General features: G+C 48.9%; 1 protein-coding gene across 5 annotated transcripts in view; it reads left to right on the top strand.

Annotated features, from left to right (window-relative positions):
• MRTFA (myocardin related transcription factor A) overlaps positions 1-18,502 on the top strand; it is a 214,428-nt gene that overhangs the window by 190,333 nt on the left and 5,593 nt on the right. For 4 of the 5 annotated variants that reach the window (XM_074227000.1, XM_074226998.1, XM_074226996.1 and 1 more), the window contains 5 exons: positions 10,879-10,934; positions 13,124-13,199; positions 14,163-14,324; positions 15,438-15,613; positions 16,545-16,697. In XM_074227000.1, coding sequence (XP_074083101.1) covers positions 10,879-10,934; positions 13,124-13,199; positions 14,163-14,324; positions 15,438-15,613; positions 16,545-16,697 — 623 coding nt within the window. Of the gene's footprint in view, positions 1-10,878; positions 10,935-11,176; positions 12,464-13,123; positions 13,200-14,162; positions 14,325-15,437; positions 15,614-16,544; positions 16,698-18,502 lie in introns of those variants that run through there. The other variant, XM_074226999.1, reaches the window with a different exon arrangement.

Genomic DNA, 18,502 nt, shown 5'->3' with positions numbered 1-18,502 from the left:
CTCTGGGCTTTTCTGAGTACCCGGATCGGGCAGGCCAGACAAAATAGAGAAAAACCAGAATGTAGGTCAGTATCCTTTCCCTCTGCACAGCTGTTTGGGAGGCTTTGCTGGCCTCACACCTTAACATACATGGTGGTGATTCCCAGTGAACAAAGGAATGGACTCACCTCAGGCTACAGATACTGTGAATGGCAGGGCCAGAATTTGGAAGCAGGCCCCTGACTCTGTGGCCAGGAAAGTCTTTCCATTGGGCTGTCCTACTCCCCAGCTGGGCAGCTTCTGCCCACCGTCGTGGAAAGCCTGGAGGCCTCCTGGGCCGAGAAGCAGTCCAATCCAGTTCAGTTGATGATTGGGAAGCAAGAAGCCATTTTGAATTGGAATGTGTTGGTTCCAAGGATGGCAAGGCACATGCCCCTGTTTTCAGTGGTCTTGGATTCTTCCAAGAGAAAGTTAATGCTTGAATGTTCATTCAAACTTTGGGATCTCTTTGCAGTTTCTAGAAATGTGATGTCAAAACCAGTGAAATGAGAGCGGGCTCAGGCTATTTAGTTTAATGCTCTGGCCTGAAGCCCCTTTCAGAAGGCCCTCTTTGCTGCCTGGAACTCTCTGCTGCCCATCAATGACACAGCAAAGTTTTTTTTTTTTTTTTTTTTTTTTAAGATATTAGCAGTGTCCTTAATGCTTGTCCACCAACTTCCTGAGCCATGAGGAAACCTCCTATTATTTCTATGTTCTTCTCCCTCAGGAAGTTGACACTGAGCTGCTGGACCAGAGAGACTCAAATATCAAGGAATCTCAGATGAAATGAACATTAAATCCTAAATTCCCAGAAATCTCTGTGGGCCGCCTTCTAGTGAGAGCCCCTACAAGCCCTCAGAAAGGGAAAAGTCCTCTCCATACCAGTTGGGTGACCATCCAATTAGGCTGTCAGGCTAAGACCCTGCCTTGGGCAATTCAAGAAGAGAATGGCAGCCCTCTCTGGCTTAGGTGCCCAGGCCTATCGAGATTACTTTTCAACCAAGCCGTCTCCAGTGGTGGGTATGTAATGAGAGCCCTTATTCCTCTGCATTTGGCCCCTGGACAACAGCCTTGGGCTGCTGGGAAGGCCTGGGCTTGTGGGAGCAGTCCCCCATTGACCTTTTGGTGCCACTCATCCCTCACCCCCATTCTACATGATGTCATTGAGGTTCTCTTCCCAGGGAAATCTGAGGACGAGGGGGGCAGATAATGTCTACCAACTCACACAGGTGAGAGTAGTTCTATGGAAAAAGAGGAGCTGCTGAATGTGACTTGATTGGATGAAACCAGCCCACAGCTCTCAGTGCTGGGGCAAACTTGGCATGACCTTTCACCATGGCAACGATCAGTTATGATAGGAGGCAGCAGCCTGGAGCTGCCTGGCTTGCATTTGTGCTGGAGGTTCCTTTTGGATCGACTCTGCTTGTTCAGAGCAGTTTCCTTCTTTGCCCTCCCAGAGAGCTGCCGGGGAAGGGAGGAGAGGCTGAGTGCCCCCTTGACAGGGGTGGAGATCAGTTTGAAGGCCTCACTGTGTCCTTGGGCCAACATTAGGGAAAAGGACAATCCAGAGTTTGTTCTGTGAAGAGTAGCTGGGAGAAAAGAGAATGTGAAAGAGCAGATCAAATCTCGCTTGTTTATTTTCTTTGTAATTAGGAAAGTTTGAAGAAGTTGATACTTGATCAGGGAAGTGTCTTTCTCCCAACACACACTTTTTTTGTTTGTTTCCCAGCGTGCTGAATATACTTGGGGTTGTCCCGACTGCCCTGCCCGTAGAGGTGGCCCACACAGTGAACGGCTGGCAGCCAAGTCTTCTGGGCTGACCCCTGGGGAATAAAAACAGGCAAAAGGCTGGTCTTGGCTTCACGGAGCTCCCCACCTCCTAGATAGATCTCCCCTTGAAATGAGAGATAAAGGAACTTTAGGACAACAGAGCTGGGCAGGGCCTGCAACCGGGGATAATTGGGCTGGGACGGGCTTTAGAGCTCCTCCAGGTCTGTCTCCCTCATTTTACAGAAAACGAAGCCATAGCTATATGACTTGTCCCAATGCCTCCCTGGTTGATTAACAATATTTACAGTTTGAATCCAGGGTCTGTAGCTCTCTCCACTACCTCATGCTGCCTTAATAGATCAGAAATCCCCTTCCTGTCTTCTCCTTGGCCTCCTGTTTGGTCCTTGAACCCTCATTCTTCACGTGTAAGACATACCTGGCCATTTGCATCTCTGGCTTCTCGAAGTGTTAAATTAGATACTTACACCCCCCCCCCCCCCCCCCAGCTTCCCAGGCCTAGGCCCAGGCATACCCAAAAGAGGTGCTGCTTCTTGCAGAAAATGCTCAGGGCCTCATTTTCCTTGGTTCATTGTAGCTGATGTCCTTTTGAGTCCCAAAATGGTTGGTGGAAGCACCTAACAAGTGATATTTTTAAAGGATGGGAACTTTAATTTAAAAAAAAATTGGGTCTCACCTAACAAAGCAACTTTTCTACTCAGACTTGCAATAAATTTTTTTTAACTGACAGCGATGAATAAAATGACCTCGCGCTTATTGGAAAATCGGGCTAATTAATTGCTGTTGGTTATCTAGAAGGGTTGTCTGTGGTGTTTTTTAATTGTTGTTCATGATAATGTGTGGTGATTGGTATTTATAAGAACAATGCCAGCGGCTTACATTTGATCTTCCTCTCAAAGATTTTGAATAATCCTTTTCTCTAAAACAATCCTTAGGATACACCGTGATGTCTCTTATTTTCTTGTGAGGTCCCACTGGACCATTTTATTTAGTTCATTCCAGTGTATCTAGAAAAGTTTCCATGTAAACTTGAATAAATGAAAAATAGCATTATTTCATCAATCAAGAAAAGCCTGCAGCTTGTTCTCCTAGGTAACTTCTATTCAAAGCTAGATAACAGAACTGTGGATACATTCAAAACAAGGTGATGCTCTTCCCTAGCTCCTCTTGCTCTTTCATTATATGGTGGCATATTTCTGTAGAATCTTAGAGTTGGACAGGATCACCTGATGGTTGAGTTTGAATACTTGTGCTGCTGTTTAATACTTTTGTGGTATGGGTAATTGGCTTCACAACTTGGGGCCTGGCCTCGATTTCTTCTGTCAAGTTGGAGGGTAGGACTTCATGGTTCCTTCTAAGCTTATACTTGAAGACCTCACTCAGGGAAACCATTCAACAGTGGATGGTTAGGAATCTTTCCTTACGTTGGGTCTGAATTGGTTTTTCTTCTCGAGGACCAAGCAAAATAATTTAAATTCTGATCTCCATGAAACCCTTCAGCTATTTGAAGGCAGCTGCCATGGCACCTGTGGCTCCCCCCCCCCCCCCATCTCCTAGGCTTCTCACATCTGTTGTTCCTTCAGCCTGTCCTCTTGGTATGGCTTCTAGTCCACTCACCATCCTGAGCCCCTTCCTCTGATCATATTAATTGTTTTATCTTTTTTTTTAGTTTTTTTTGTTTGTTTTTTTTTTTTTAGTTTTTGCAAGGGTTAAGTGGCTTGCCCAAGGCCACATGGCTAGGTCATTATTAAGTGTCTGAGGTCAGATTTGAACTCAGGTACTCCTGACTCTAGGGCTGGTGCTCTATCCACTGCGCCACCTAGCAGCCCCTATATTCATTGTTTTAAATGGAACTGAAAACAAGACTGCTCCAGAAGGAGGAAGAAATAGTGGCCACCACTGGGGCAACATGAGGGCTCTGAATTCAGAAGAACAGTGATTAAAGTTGCCACCAACTCCCCTTTTTAAAGTCAGTGTTGCTCATTTAATTCTTTGAATTTGTTTAATGTGAAGTTCTTAATAAAAAATATATTTCTGAATACACGTTAGAACATAAAAGGAGAGTTATACCCAATACTGTGCATCTGTTTATGTATAGCTTTCTTGTGAGGATGTCATAAATTCATCACCCAGCTTTCAGAGCTCTTCTACTTCTCTGATTTCCCTGTTTTCCCAAGTGTATATGAAAGCACTGCATTGAGCCTTTTTTCTTTCTTGATTCCTTCCCTTCTGTGCATGAAAAAATGTTTTCCCCTCCCTCCCTCTCTTCCTTCTCCTGCCCCCCCCCCCCCACCTCCCTGACCGGTTTTAGAAACGAGAAGAAAAACAAAACCCTTGTTACATATTTGCATAATCAGATAAAACAACTAGCTCCATTATAGCCATGTGTGAAAATATGTGTTTCATACTGCAACATGAGTCCGTGACCTCTTGTCAGGAGAGTAACATGCTTCATCATCAGTCCCCTGGAATGGTCACTGCATTAATCAGAATTCTGAAGTTTTTCTAAGTTGTTTGTTGTTATACATTATCCTGGTCCTGCTCACTTCTCTGTATCAATTCATACAAGGGTTCCCCTTGTTTCTCTTAAACAGTTTTTTGTCTTTCTTAGGGCATAATAATAATATTATATTACATGTGTATACCACAGTTTGTTTAACATGTCTCATTGATGGGAAATTCCTTAGTTTCCAGATCTTTGCTACTATGAAAAGAGCTACCCCCCTATAAATAAAGTTGAACATAATGAGTCCTTTTCCTTTTTTCTTTGCTCTCATTGGAATTTCAGCTGGCTTTATGTCTTGGAAGTTTCCCAAAGTCACATAAGTTAGTAACATGGCAGTATCTCCTGAAATTTGGGGTTAAAGTGACTTTTTAAAAAATAGCCTTTCAAACTGAAAAACCTATTTCTTAGTATTCATCTCTTCTGTTTGTATTCATATTCCTGTCCCCAAATCTATTCACATTCCTATCCCAAGAGTCCTCCTCAAGAGTTTCTAGAAAAGTAGATTTGAGAGTGAGTATGTGATCCCAATTCTTAACTGGCAAAGTATTAGAAGGTAGAAGTGGGAGGAGAGGGGCATCTGTTGAGGAATTCACTCATCTAGTGGAACTGGAGAGAATGTCAGCCTTGACTTTCCAAAAAATACTCTCAGCTTCAAACGGTCTTCTTGTTCTTTCTTCCCCTAAGGAATAAAAGAACCTGCAAGTGATCCTTGATTCTTGCTGCCCCTTGGTCCAAGGTTCCTTACATAGATGGCAGCACATTTCTTAGACGTCGTTCCCACCTTCATCTCAGTTTTATGCTTGATGTGCATCAGTACTTCCTCCCCATCTAGTTGCTGTACATACTTGTCCCCTGATGTGGTGGGTCAGGTGAGGAGGCTTTGGGGAATAAAGCATCTCCTCCAGAGAACAGATTAGAAAGAAGACCACCCTGTCTTCCCTCTGACTTGTTGGAGAAAGCAAACTTCAAATTAATGAATTCACCACCCCAGAAACAGCCCCTCAGAAGTGGAAGGAAGCTGGCAGAATATTGTAAAGAGGTCCAGCCCAAAGGGAATGAGAGAGAGATGAGGAGTAACTACCTAGCAAGGCAAAGGAAGTGCGCGATGGCACACTGGGCAGAACATGTCCAGCCTCTGGGAGTGGGCATCTCCTCACAATATGGACAGCTCCAGTGAAGTCCTTGTGTGGAATTACTGTACTGACTTCCCCTGACCTCGCCTCCTCTTCTCTTTGATTCTAGAACCTACTACCGGCATGATCTTGCTCCTCTTGCTTGACGACCATCACTTCTCTTCCTTGCAGTTCGATTTCTGTCTCCACCGAACTGAAGCTGCACCTCCTACATGAACTCTCTATCACTCAGTCCATTGACCTTTGCTTTTCTTTTTCAAAACCCTCTACCTCATTCTGCCCCCTTTTTTCCCTAGATTGTTGTGATGCTGCTTCTCTTCTCTCCTGGACCCTATGTCTGATAGGTCTCAGCATCTCAAAATCAGCATGGGCAAAGTGGCTCATTGGTTTTCTCCTTCACTCAGCTTTCCTTCTCCTCCTCCTCTTCTTCCTCTCACCATTCTAATAAGTCTGGAGTTTAGAGCCAAGAGCAATCTTGGATTCTTTGTTTTGTTTTGTTTTCGTTTTTTTTTTTTTTGCAAGGCAGTGGGGTTAAGTGACTTGCCCAAGGCCACACAGCTAGGTAATTATTAAATGTCTGAGTCTGGATTTGAACTCAGGTCATCCTGACTCCAGGGCTGGTACTCTATCCACTGCACCACCTAGCTGCCCCGATCTTGGATTCTTTATCTTCTTCAACCATCTGTTCCAATCAGTTGTATTTATTTTGTGTGTCTGTTACATTTATTTGACTGTGACCTGGTGTAGGCATCCTGTATGGTATGCCAGGTCCTCTAGTGTGAGAACTGTCCATTTGTAACATTTATTAAGCCCCTACTATGTGCTTAGTCCTGTGCTAGTTCTGGGGATGTGAACACAAAGGATGAACAGTCCCTTCATACCAGAAGCCTTGATTATATCAGAAGGGACAACCACCTATCTAAACAGGAAAAACACAATCAGGGAGGGAAGCAAGCAGTAGTATTTGAGTGTGGAGACAAGGAAAGGCTTAGGTGGGGACTGAGCTGTATCGAGCCTGCGTGCTCATGCAATGTGGGCTTGACTGGATTGCAGAGTGCAGGAGGGAGAGGTCTTAGTGAGGTGGATTTTCAGTGGAGTGAATCCTGGGGCTGTAGGGGCCTCCGGAACTGATCTCAAGGAGGACTGATGTGGTCAGATTCTGCACTTAGAGAATCAGTTTGTCACCTGTCTGGAAGATGGGCCACCTTGTGGCAGGGAGTCTTCTTCAGAGCTTGGTGCGGTCATCTGGGAAAGACTGAAGGCAGACTGTGATGGCCTTCTGTGCAGAGGCATGGAGACGAGAGGTGGGGTGAAGATAGAGATGGGAATAGTTGGTACCTGTCTGACTGCATGGGCTGAAGGCAAGCAAAGCATGTTCAGAGGGTTTTGAGTTTAAACTGGGTGATGGAGACAGTTGGCTGAGAGGATGATGCCAAGTCCTACTCTGAACAGTCACCCCTCTGCCATGGCCAGTCGGTGGCTGGTGGCATGAGATTGAAGGGTGGGAGCTGGGAGTCCTCCCCGTGAAGACCAACCCATTTTTGTCTCTGTATCATCATGGCCTAGCACGATGCCTGACAGGAAATAAGCATTAATTCTTTTTATTGGACTTGGTTGACTGGTTGTTCTGATTCTGCTTTTTGTTTTTAAACTCTGCATCAGTTGAGTGAAGCTCATCAGCAAACACATGGGTACTGATGGTGGCTTCTGTGCCCTTTGTCAGCCAGGGGAGCCCACTTAGTCTAGAGTGTGACTTCTGCTAGGTGAACAGATTGTCTTCCTCCTCTGAATTCAGATTTGCTTCCATGTGGCTCTTCATTTACCAAATATTTCTTTCCTTAGAGCTCACGGGGGAAAAACCCTGCTCCTATAGAGCAGCGCCCTTCCTTTGCCTGGAGTAATCTGATTGGTCGCTATTAATAGCAGTACCTTTTCCTCTCTTGCTTACCACTAGTCAGGGTGCATTTGGACCCCCCCCCCCCACAAAGTGGCATTTGTAACAATTTTTCCTTGAGATTGAGGGTCTGCTTCAGCCTGAGGTCGCACTGACAGCCATAGAGAGTGAAAGTTAATAAATCGCCCACACAAGATCAAACAGGCGACCTTGACCTGGTACGGTGCAGACGGGCTTTGTGATTGAGAAGACCTTGGGGATCAAATGAGCTTCTGTTGGTAAAGGAGTATTTTGTAAAAGTAGAACCAAAACCATCACAATAAATATTGTCCACACGCTATCTTACAAGTGTTTATAAAGGTTAAACTCAGATACTGTTTCTCTGATTCTCTGCTTTTCCTTCATCATTGTCATCATTAACCAATCGATCAAAGCAACCAAATATAACATTTTGTTCAAAGTATATAAGGACCCCAGTTACGAATCCAGTACGAACATTTATAGCAGAGCTGCGAGGCTTTTCCCTGTTAATAGTGCCCACTCTTTTTACTTTGTACAGAAAGCATATTTTGTTCTTGGAATCGATGTCATGCCATGTAATTTAATTTAGTTAAATGGTAAACTCAAGGGTTGGTTTTATTTTCATCTTCTACTTTTAGATTGTTAGTCCTAGAAGGGACATTAGAAGATCTATATTTTTTAATATTTTTACCCTATCATTTCTTTCAAAAACATATTTCTGTTGATGTCATTTTTTAACATCACAATTGCTCTCAATATTAATTCCCACCCCTTTTCCCAGAGAGCCATGCAACATAACAAGTAACATTTTTTCTTAAAAAGGGGAAAAGTAAGCAAAACTGGATCATATTTTGGAAAAGTCTATGTGCAGTGTCTCACAATTGTGGACCTCCCGCCTCTTTGAAAGATGGGTCCAGGGGCAGCTAGGTGGTGCAGTGGATTAAGCACCGGCCTTGGAGTCAGGAGCACCTGGGTTCAAATCTGGTCTCAGACACTTAATAATGACCTAGCTGTGTGGCCTTGGGCAAGCTACTTCATCCCATTTGCCTTGCAAAAACCTAAAAAAAAAAAAAAAAAGATGGGTCCAGGGGACCCTCTCATTTCTCATCTTTGAAGTAAGGTTTGTTCTTTGTGACTTTGCAGCATTCTCTTTTGATCTGTGAATGTAGTTCCTGCCACATCCATTGTTGTAGCTACTGTGTAGATTGTTTTCTTGGCTTATGTGATGCATGGTGCATCCGTTCAGATCGAGCTTCCCAGGCTTCTCTGTCTTCACTGACAGCACAGTCAGGTCATGTTCTCAGTTTCTGCAGCCAGTCCCAGTGGAGGGGTGCTTCTCGTTTCCACTAATTTGCTCAGGAGTGAGTGGGAGATAGTTCATATATACCACAGCAAGTTAGAGGGAAGGCTCAGGCCAGATCTAGGCCAGTTTCCCAATTCATCTTCCTGCTCTCCCCAATATTGGCCCAGAGGGAACCACGGCAGCAGCATGGGCTGGCTGCTTACCAGCCATGTAGCTGGGGAAATTACTGACCCTCACTGGATCTCGGGTGCTTCTCTGTAAAATTAATGGTATGATTTGATGATCTTTCTAGGCCTTCCTTCGGTGCCTTTGTTCTGAATGGCTGAGCAGAGGGAAGAGTCAAATCTTCTTCTTCATGCTGAGATGTGGTGGTGGTGGCTTGCTCTTTGAAAAAGTGTGAGGTTTCTTCCAGGAGACAGGGATTGTTTTTGTTTTTTCCCATGTCTTTGATAAAGATAGAACTCCCCCTGCTGCTAAAAGCTGGGAGCGTTAGGGGTGAGGAGCCAAAGTGAAGGGTGAAGAAGCCTGGAGGCTCCCCCCCCCGGGAGGGGCCTTCATCAGAGGGCCTAGTTCCTCCTCAGCTGCCCCCAGTCCGGAGTGGACGCTTTTACAATTGCTCTGAAACCTGTTCAGAAGAGAAACTGACCCCAGGCTTGTCCAGTTCCCTCTCCTTCCCTCTACTCCCCTCCCAGTGCCAACCGTTGCCCACCAGGGCAGCCTGGAATCACGACCCATCTGTTTGGTAGCTGATGGAGCCTCCACTGGGACCCTGGATTGGGTTGAGAATGGAGCCAGGGAGGCAGAGTAGCCTAGGCTTCGTGCCACAGGGGACCTTGAAAGCCTGACATCATCGGGAGCTCAAAAGGCTCTCTAGTTGAGCCGGGGATGGCGATGAGCCCAAGGGCAGCCGAGAGTAAGCTGGCAGAGGCAGGATTTGAACACGGGACCACTGACTCCAAGGGCTCACTCTCCACTGCCCCCTAAGCTCCTTTAGCCAGCACTTTCCCTGTGAATCTTGGCAGGATTAAGCAAATAGTGGCTCTAAAATGCTTGGACAAGCTCTCTGGAGATGAGGTACTGGCTAATTTGAGTAACACTGTGACATGCAATACCTTTACCCAGGCAACTGAAATTTATAATTCCTGGTAGGAGCTAAAGAAGGAGGATTCCCAGGCACTGTGGGCTCAGGCCAGAGCAGGAGCTGCGAGAGCCATGGGTCTGGATATTGCCTTTGGCAAGTGTTAACTGTGTGACCATTTTATCAAGTATGGGAAATACATTATCCAAATAAATAATGTACAATAAAATATAGATGAAGTTAATACACGATATTGCTATCAATGTGCACCTACAGGGATCCTTATTTATGGATTAGTTGCCCTTGTTCCTATTGGAGCAGCTCTGTGGCCCAGTGGATGGATTGGAGTCAGAAATACCTGCAAGACATTCTTTAGCTGTGTGATTCTGGGTAACCCTGTTTGCCTCAGTTTCCTCATCAATAAAATAAACTGGAGAAGGAAATGTCAAATCATTCCAGCATCTTTGCCAAGAAAACTCCAAATGGGGTCATAAAGGGTTGGCACAAGTGAAACACAACCGAACAACTCTTTGAGGTTGGTACTACTGTTGTAAAGAATTGTGCTTAAACCAAATCCTGAAGGAAGAAGCTTTCTGTGAGGTGCTGGTAAGGACGAAAGGTATTTTAAGCCTTCAGGCCAGCCAGGGCCAAGACTTGGAAATGGTAACGCCAGGGGGTCCTGTGAAAGCAGAAAGCTAGTTTGGGACCAAGTTGTGAAGAGCTTTAAAGGCCAGGCAGGAGTTTACATTTGAACCAATAGAAGGCAGGGAGCTGCTCACTTACGGAGTGAAGGAACTAATGTGGTTACATCAGATCTTCACTTCAAGAAAATCAAGTCATTGGAGGCTGCCCGGGCAGCAGACCCAGAAGCGGGAACAGAGCTTTCCAAAGAGTGTTACAATCATCATGTCCATCTTACAGGTAGGAAAGTAGAGGCGCAACTCACACTTCAGAGCAGAGGGAGATTTAAGGCAAGAAGAGCAGGGAGGAGAGTGTGGCCAAAAGCTGATGCACCCGGCCGGAGGTGGCACATCGCAGGCGGGCCTCCCTGAGCCTGGGGAGGACCGCATGTGGACAGAAAGTCTCTCTGCACTCATTCTAATGAGAATGTACTCATTTTTTTCTTCTTTCCATCAGCTTTGAAAAGTCCAGCTGCGTTTCATGAGCAGAGAAGGAGCTTGGAGCGGGCCCGGGTAAGGCATGGTGTGGTGTGGCGTGTTTTCTCCAAACTCTTGGGAAGCCTTTTCTGTGGCTGCTTCCTGGGATGGTCTAGACTTGGCTTTGTTTTCCACACTCATCCTGATCTTTCCATCTGCTGTGACTTTGCCAGGAATACTTTCCTGGGGTGGTTAAATGTGGAACATCATATCATGGCAGTGGAAGATGGCAACCATGTCCCCACCCGGAATCCCATTTCTCCCCCATTCCTTAAGTAATCTTTCCCTCAACGAGACAGCACTGCTGGCATGTATAGGGTTGCACTTTTGTATAAACGACAGGGACCTACTGGTTAAAAGCTGCTGCCTCCATGTCCCTTGCCTTCAGGTAGGAATCCTAGTGGACTGGATTCCTAAGCATCTCAGGGCAGAGCTTCTAGAAGGAGCTTTGGAAAGCAAAGCGCTTTGTTTGCTAGCTGCCCCAGGGTGCCTCTGGGGAACTTCCTGCTGCCTGATGGGGAATCCTGAGAGTAGGGCTTCTGCAGCTGCCTTTCACTTAACTTGAGTGATGGACCCTTCCCCAACCACTTCCCAGGAGAACTCCTACCTTCTTGGAGACAGACATGTGCAATCAAAGCTTTGGATTCATCCTCTAAAGGGGTAAAAGAACAGTCGTTTTCGGGCTGGAAGAGATCACAAAGGTGATCTAGTCCTAGCTGAAAATCCTGAGGCCTGAGGTAGAGTCACCCAGCTGGTTCTCAATCCCATTTTACAGCTGAGTCAGCCTAGGCCCAGAGGCCATGGCTCCAGAGCATGGATAGAGGATTTGAAAATGGCTTTTTCAGGGGGTGGCTAGGTGGTGCAGTGGATAGAACACCGGCCCTGGAGTCAGGAGGACCTGAGTTCAAATCTGGTCTCAGACACTTAATAATTACCTAGCTGTGTGGCCTTGGGCGAGCCACTTAACCCCATTGCCTTAAATAAAGAAAAAAAAAGAAAATGGCTTCCTTTTGACTCTAAGATCATAACCATTTCTGAGGTTTCCACAGTGAAAACTGCTGAAGTTGTGATTCCTCTTTAACAGGCCAGGGGAAAAGACCCTGGAAGGTTCAAGGTGTGTCTGGGGTAGTATTTACCCTTTCCATTCTTCCCCACTGTCTCAGTGATAGTTATGTTTCTTTAGTGCATTCAAGCCTCATCCTCTTCATGTTTGATATGGGGCAGATGGAACACTTCAGCCTAGATCTTCTGATTCCCAGACCAACATTGTGATGAGGGGAAAAAGGGAGGGGGGTCATAGAGGCTGTAGAATGCTCCTGACATGTCCTGTTCAAGCCAAGAACCAAGTGCCAGGAGACCAAATGGATGAGGGCCTGGTTCCCCTTCTCTCCATTCCTGCTGGCTCTTTTCCCATTTCCATTCGCCCAAGCTTACTTATCTGGCAGCACTGACTTGGATTCCTGTGACCTTAGGGAAGCCATTTGTCCTCTTGGGGTCTCCGATTCTTGGTCTAGGCAATAGAGATAGCAATACAGGTACCATCCCTCACTGGAAGAAAGTTCTGGGTAAGCCATCAAGTGCTGGCAGAACATGAGCTGTAGTTAGTAGTGCCTCTGTGGGTGCTGCCCAGGTCCTTCCCAGGATGAGGGTACCGAGGCCTTTGCCTGTGGTCACCATTCAGAGGGTTTGGTAAAAAATCTGGCCACAGTATTGGGGAGTTGACTACTTTGGCCATGAGAATTGAGCTTTCTCTAGATGGTCTGGCCGGTTCTCTGGCTAAGAGCACAAAGCCAGGTGAGCTCAGTTGGAGGACCTCAAGGCAGCAGAACAGAGGCAGGGCCCTGCCTGGGGCCTCAGGACTCAGTGAACCTGCACTGTAGCCCCTCTTTGTTTGCTGTCTGACATAACCCTGGGGGAAGACTCTGGAGATGAGATCTCTGAGCTGGTGGGACCAGACACCAGGTTAAATCAGCTTTGGGATTCAGCACTAGTCAGAGGCAAAAATCTAGGAGAATTAGCTAGTCTTGGAAAAAAACTGGGCTCTGGATTAAACTGGCAAGTGAAGTTTGGAGGCTTTGGGGCCCTGGTCTTGGATGAACCTGGCGGTGTGCTCCCCTTTTGGTCTGAGCTGGCCTGGGGGAACCTGGAACCATCCAAGTGACTTAGCCCAGACTGCTTTCCTTTGTTTGAATACCAGACTTTCCTTTTTCCTTTTGTTTTAATAGACAGAAGACTATTTGAAACGGAAGATCCGTTCGCGACCGGAGAGATCGGAATTGGTCAGGATGCACATTTTAGAAGGTTTGTATAGAAGGGAGGGTCCGAGAGAAGGAATCTTGACGTTCTCTGGCCACGGCTGCCTCAGGAGTGTGAGAGTCAGCATTTATTCAGAACGGATTTAATATGAGAAAGGCCTCAAAACTGAACCAATTCAAGCCCTGAGGTTCAGAGCAGGAAATGACTGGATGCTGACCAGGAGCCCGCTCCCCTCAGACTTCCTCCTCCCTTGCTCAGCTCTTGTGTTTCTGGCCAAGGAGCTGCCCTGCTCTCACCCCAGGCCCAGCTGAGCCACTTCAGCCAAGTTTTGGCTTTAGGGAGGCACCAGCCCTTGGGGTGGATTTTTTTTTTCTGGTACAAGTCATGCACCATTTTCTCCTGAGCATATCCTCTCCACCCATCCATGCCTTACTTGTTCAAATCGGACTAAAAGGAATGCATTCTGGGAAACTTCTCTCGATTTTCCAAAAGCTGGCCCCAGCCAGGCATTTCTTTACATTGCCTTCCCCCAGGATTTAGACCAAAGAGTAGCCACCGATTGGCCTCTGTAGAATCAACTGTTAGACTTTGATGGGTGATGAGGCTCCATCTTGTCCAGCCCTGTTGTGGACCACAGGAGGGATGGCTTCTCTAAGTACAAAGTGAAATTGGGGCAGAGCGCGACCAGAACCCAGGCCTCCCATTTCCCAGCATGCTCCTGACCCATAACTGCACAGCCATGTCCTATGTCTTAGGGCAGAAATTTGTCTCTGTTCCACTGAAGGCTGAACCTCCTCTAGTGTCCTTCACTCTGCTAATGCTTTTTGGTCCCTGGGTAGCCTTCAAGTTGGTAAACTCATATTTTGTGTGGGACCCGCCCCACTTCAAGGTGAAGAGGAGATGGGTGTGTGGAGCTCTCCTTGCTCCTTCCCAGAAAGACAGCTGCTCTGATGTCGTCAAGACAGGGTCAGGGTACTAATGTGCCTCCTCCCCTCTCCTTATTAACAGAGACCTCAGCTGAACCTTCCCTCCAAGCCAAACAGCTAAAACTGAAGAGAGCCAGGCTGGCCGATGACCTCAATGAGAAGATAGCGCAGCGGCCAGGCCCCATGGAGCTGGTGGAGAAGAACATCCTTCCAGTAGAGTCCAGTCTGAAGGAGGCCATCATCGGTAAGGAGGTCCACCTCCTAGCCAGGAGGAGGCTGACCTTCAAAGCCCATCTCAAGGCCAAGGCTCCTGGAGCCCACGCTGCTGGCCTCCTTAGTGAAAGGAAAGCAAGGCCCATCTAGCACCTTCTGTTGGTGTTGACAGTGGAAGATACTTTGGCTCTTGGGGCTATATGGAGAAATAGTGAGAAGGCAGGTCATCCCCCCTTTCCTGGAGGACAGTCAGCAGGACTGGCCCAAGGCCCAGAGGGTTGCTGTTCTTCAGATTTAGGGTCACAGGTCCCTAGCTTATCACCCTGGCCCTACAGGTGGACAGGGAAAGGGCAAAGGGAGCCGGCAGCTCAGCAGTATCATCTCACCCAGGAGAGTAAGTGTTGGTGCCACCTGTGTATTCTGTCATGGACGGGTTCAGGTTCCTCCCAATACCCAGTGACCTCGGTGCACGGCTCCCCTGGACAAGCCCGGTAATGACGTGTCAGTGGTCTGCGCCGTATCTGTCCATGAGTCCTCTCCATCAGCAGCTCTGGTGCTTCTCTGCCTCCCTGCGTGGCTCTGGGGTTTCCATGTCCAGGCCCCCGGAGCCCACACCTCACCCTCGAGCTGACATGCTCTTCCTGCCTGTAGAGCTCCTCATTCTCTTGATGAGTGTCTGTGCCGCTTTCCTGTGTTTTCTCACAGTCAGAGGGGCACCTCGGGGCTTGAGCAGTCAGTCAGTGATACCCTGCTTCAGCTCCCCTGGGCATTTCTTGAGAAGGAAGAGCAGTTTGTGCGAGCCCTAGGCACATGGGAACTCTGGTTGTGGCTTCAGGCCTGAGGGTGGGAAAAGGCCACCGAGCCTGGAGAGACCGGCAGTGAGAAGGGACTTAATGAGGAACTGAAGGAGGGGGCACGGAGCCCAAGAGCTCATCCTCTCTCCCAGGGCAGGGCCGGAGTGAGGGCACTGGATGGTGCAAAGGGGGTTTTATTTCTCTTTTACTCAGAAGAGCTTCTCTGGGACTGCCCGAGAAGGAAGGAGTGGAAAGGTTGTCAGGCCCCTCCCCTGCCGGGTGGGCAGAGGTGGTGGGGCCGCACCCTCCCTGGGCCTGCCATGACCTGCGACTCTGGCCTTGCTTTGCAGTGGGACAGGTTAATTATCCCAAGGTGGCTGACAACTCTTCTTTTGACGAGGACAGCAGCGACGCCCTGTCCCCTGAGCAGCCAGCCAGCCATGAGTCCCAGGGGTCAGCACCGTCGCCGCTGGAGGGGCGGGGCAGCGAGCCCCCAGCCGCCTCAGTTTCTGTGTCCCCTCCTCAGGTAAGACTGCGGCAGCTTCCTCAGGCCAGCATTGACCACGTGTGCTGGGTGAACTTGGCAGTCGCTCCCAGTGAACCTTGAAGCACTGGGCTCTGCGATTCCCAAGGTTTCATGATCTTGAAAATGGTAGTTTATTTGTGAAAGTCAAAGACCCCTCTCCAAGCTCCCCTGCCCCCATTAGGAAAGCGCTTCTGCCAGCTGGAACCGGTGGGTCACCTCTGCCCTCTGTCCCAGGAGGAGCGTTGGCAGCTATTGGGCCTGGGGCTGCCCCTGCTTCTTTCATCTAAATCACTCCCTGCCCCCCCAGTCCCCCCAGTCTGCCACTGGTCTGGTCATCCTTCTACCTCTCTGCCATTTGTGGGCAGAGACCTGGAACAGGAAGACTGGAGTTCAGATCCTCCCTTAAGACCCTGACTTGCTGTGTGACCCTGAACAGAACCCTTCCTCTCTCTGGGCCTCAGTTTCTTCCTCTGTAAAATGAAAGGGCTGGACTTGATGGCCTCCAGTCTCTTCCAGCTGTAGATCCATGACCCTCAGTAGGGAGACCTGGATTCAAAACCTGTCACTTCCTTCACCTGTTTCCTCCTCTGTAAAACTGGCGTAATGGCACTTTGCCCCTTGCCTTTCAAGGAGGTTGCGAGGGAGCTCCGGACACATGGGATGTGACCCCGACCCTGCCTCAGTCCTCCTAGCCAGCTTGTCCAAGGGTCACTCAGGAAGTCATTGCCTTCACAGCCCCCCCCCCCCCCCCCAGCAGAGTTGAATTTATCCTTCTGCTGTATCTGACCATTGGCCTCAATTCCTCCATCTAGGCTGAGCCGATGCTGACCTCTTGGCTGCCACAGTGCTTTGTTTTCTGGAATATGCGCGGACTTCCTGCGTCCGTGGGCTCTTGGGCTAGCTAGGATTCACGTTCTCCCTTCCCCTTCAGGTGGTGTCCCAGCTGCAAGTGAGCCCCGACTCCAGTGAACCTGCTTTCTTGGCAGAGCAGCTATCTCCTCTGCCAGCTCCACCTTTGTTGCCACCCAGCCTCCCCAGTGGAGGGACTGCTCCCACTGCCAAGCCCACCCTGACACTCATCAAGGTACCAGCAACCGATTTGGGGTGCTAAGGTCAGAGGACGGAGCGGGGTGCAGAAGAGATTTCTGGTGGGGTGTCAGCCATGTCTGGAGCTGATGGCACTAGGCCTCTCAGTGTTGCCCTTTCTCTAATCCCACCAGACCTGTGTAAAAGTGATCTGTGGAAGGGACAGGAGGAGGGGCCGCTCCCCCGGGCTGCATCTCGGCCCTGCCTGCCATGCTCTGCTCCTCCTCCCTTCCTGACCGCTGCTGCCTTTCCCTCCCCGATTCCTGTTGAACTCGCTTTTCACTCTCTTGGTGCCTTCAGTGCCGAGACCCTCTTCATTCTCATCTCCTAGCTCTGCAGCTCCCCTCTGCATTTTCCCCTCACGCACCCAGCCCACCTGCTTAGCCAGTCTAGTCATGTGCCAGCCATCACCCTGATGGGGCCCCCGCCTGACCCCTGTCCTTTCTAGGCCCCAGCTCAGCATCCTAACCATCAGCCCTCAGTCATCCTGATTCCTCCTGCTCTCCCTCCTCTCCCTTCCCCCAGAGCCAAGCTGTTGCCAAGCTTGGCCTACAGATTCCACCTCTGTAATATGTCTTGTAGACCCCCCCCCCCATTAACGTCTTTGCAAACTGTGCCCGTCCCTGCCCCTGCCCTGGTGCAGGCCTCATCAGCTCGCTCCTGGACTCCTTTGGTAGCTTTAGCAGGGGGTCTGCCCGCCTTGCGTCTTAACCCCTTCCAGGACATTGAGGCCCCAAAGTGATTTTCCTAAAGCTCAGGTCTGATCCAGTAACCTGCAACTCAGTAAACTCTGGCGGCTCCTTGTAGAAGCGAACACGTGTTCATCATCATCAATGCCCTCCTTGCTCCATTTAATAGTGCCAGGGGCTGGGCCCTGTATGGTGCTTCACAGCGGTCTCATTTGATCTTCAAATTAACTCAGTTTCTTAGAGGAGAGACAAGGAGAGGTTAAATGGCCTGCCCAGAGTGATGATCCAGCTAGTAAGTGTCTGAGGCTGGATTTGAACTTGGGTCCAGGGCTCTCTCCATCTAGCTGCTCATAACCTGCTTTAAACCTTACAACCATTCTGAGATCCAGGGACCCTGGCTCCTGGCTGGTCCTCCCATAGGGTAGCCCACCTCTCAGCTCCAGACATTTGCTGTCTTCCATCTCCACCTTCTGGCTTTTCTGACTTCCTTCAAGTCCCAACTGAAATTCCATCTTTTATGGGCAATGTTTTCCTGCGTTCCCTTCCCGAGAGGGCCTTCCCTGTGGGAGTACTCGTCTGTCCCTCCTGTCGTTTTCTCCGTGTTCGTACCAGTTGTTGGCATGCGGTCTGGGAAATCCTTGGAGCTTGGACTGGGGGCTTTCTTTGTTCCCCAGCACCTTGCCTGGGGCCTGGCGCCTCATGGCCCCGGGTTGCTGGTGCGTCCTCCCTCACGGCAGCTCTCACCGAGTCTCTGCTGCAGTTCGGCCCAATGGTTGCCCACTCCTTGACCCTTTGCTTGCTGAATTGCTAACCTTGCCTGTCTTCTGTTGAGAAGCTCAAGGCCATCTTGGTCTTGAGAAATTGAGGGGCTTCTGCTTGGCTCCAGATGACAAAATGAAGTACAATGGAGGCGCTTAGTCAAAGGAAAAACCTTCTGACAGTCGGTGCTGCCCAGAGAGGTGTGAGCTGCATTGGATGTAGGAGTCTCCTTGGGAGGGGAGGCCTTCAGACCCGGATGACCTCCTGGGCCAGCTGCCTTCCCCCAGGCATGAGCCCAGGCCTGGCATGAGTTGGCGTTGATGGTGGGCCTGGAATGTGACTCTTCCACCTTGGC

The sequence above is a fragment of the Macrotis lagotis genome, chromosome 2, assembly GCF_037893015.1.
Source record: "Macrotis lagotis isolate mMagLag1 chromosome 2, bilby.v1.9.chrom.fasta, whole genome shotgun sequence".
NCBI lineage: Eukaryota > Metazoa > Chordata > Mammalia > Peramelemorphia > Peramelidae > Macrotis > Macrotis lagotis.
This window is presented reverse-complemented; position numbering and strand designations above follow the sequence as displayed.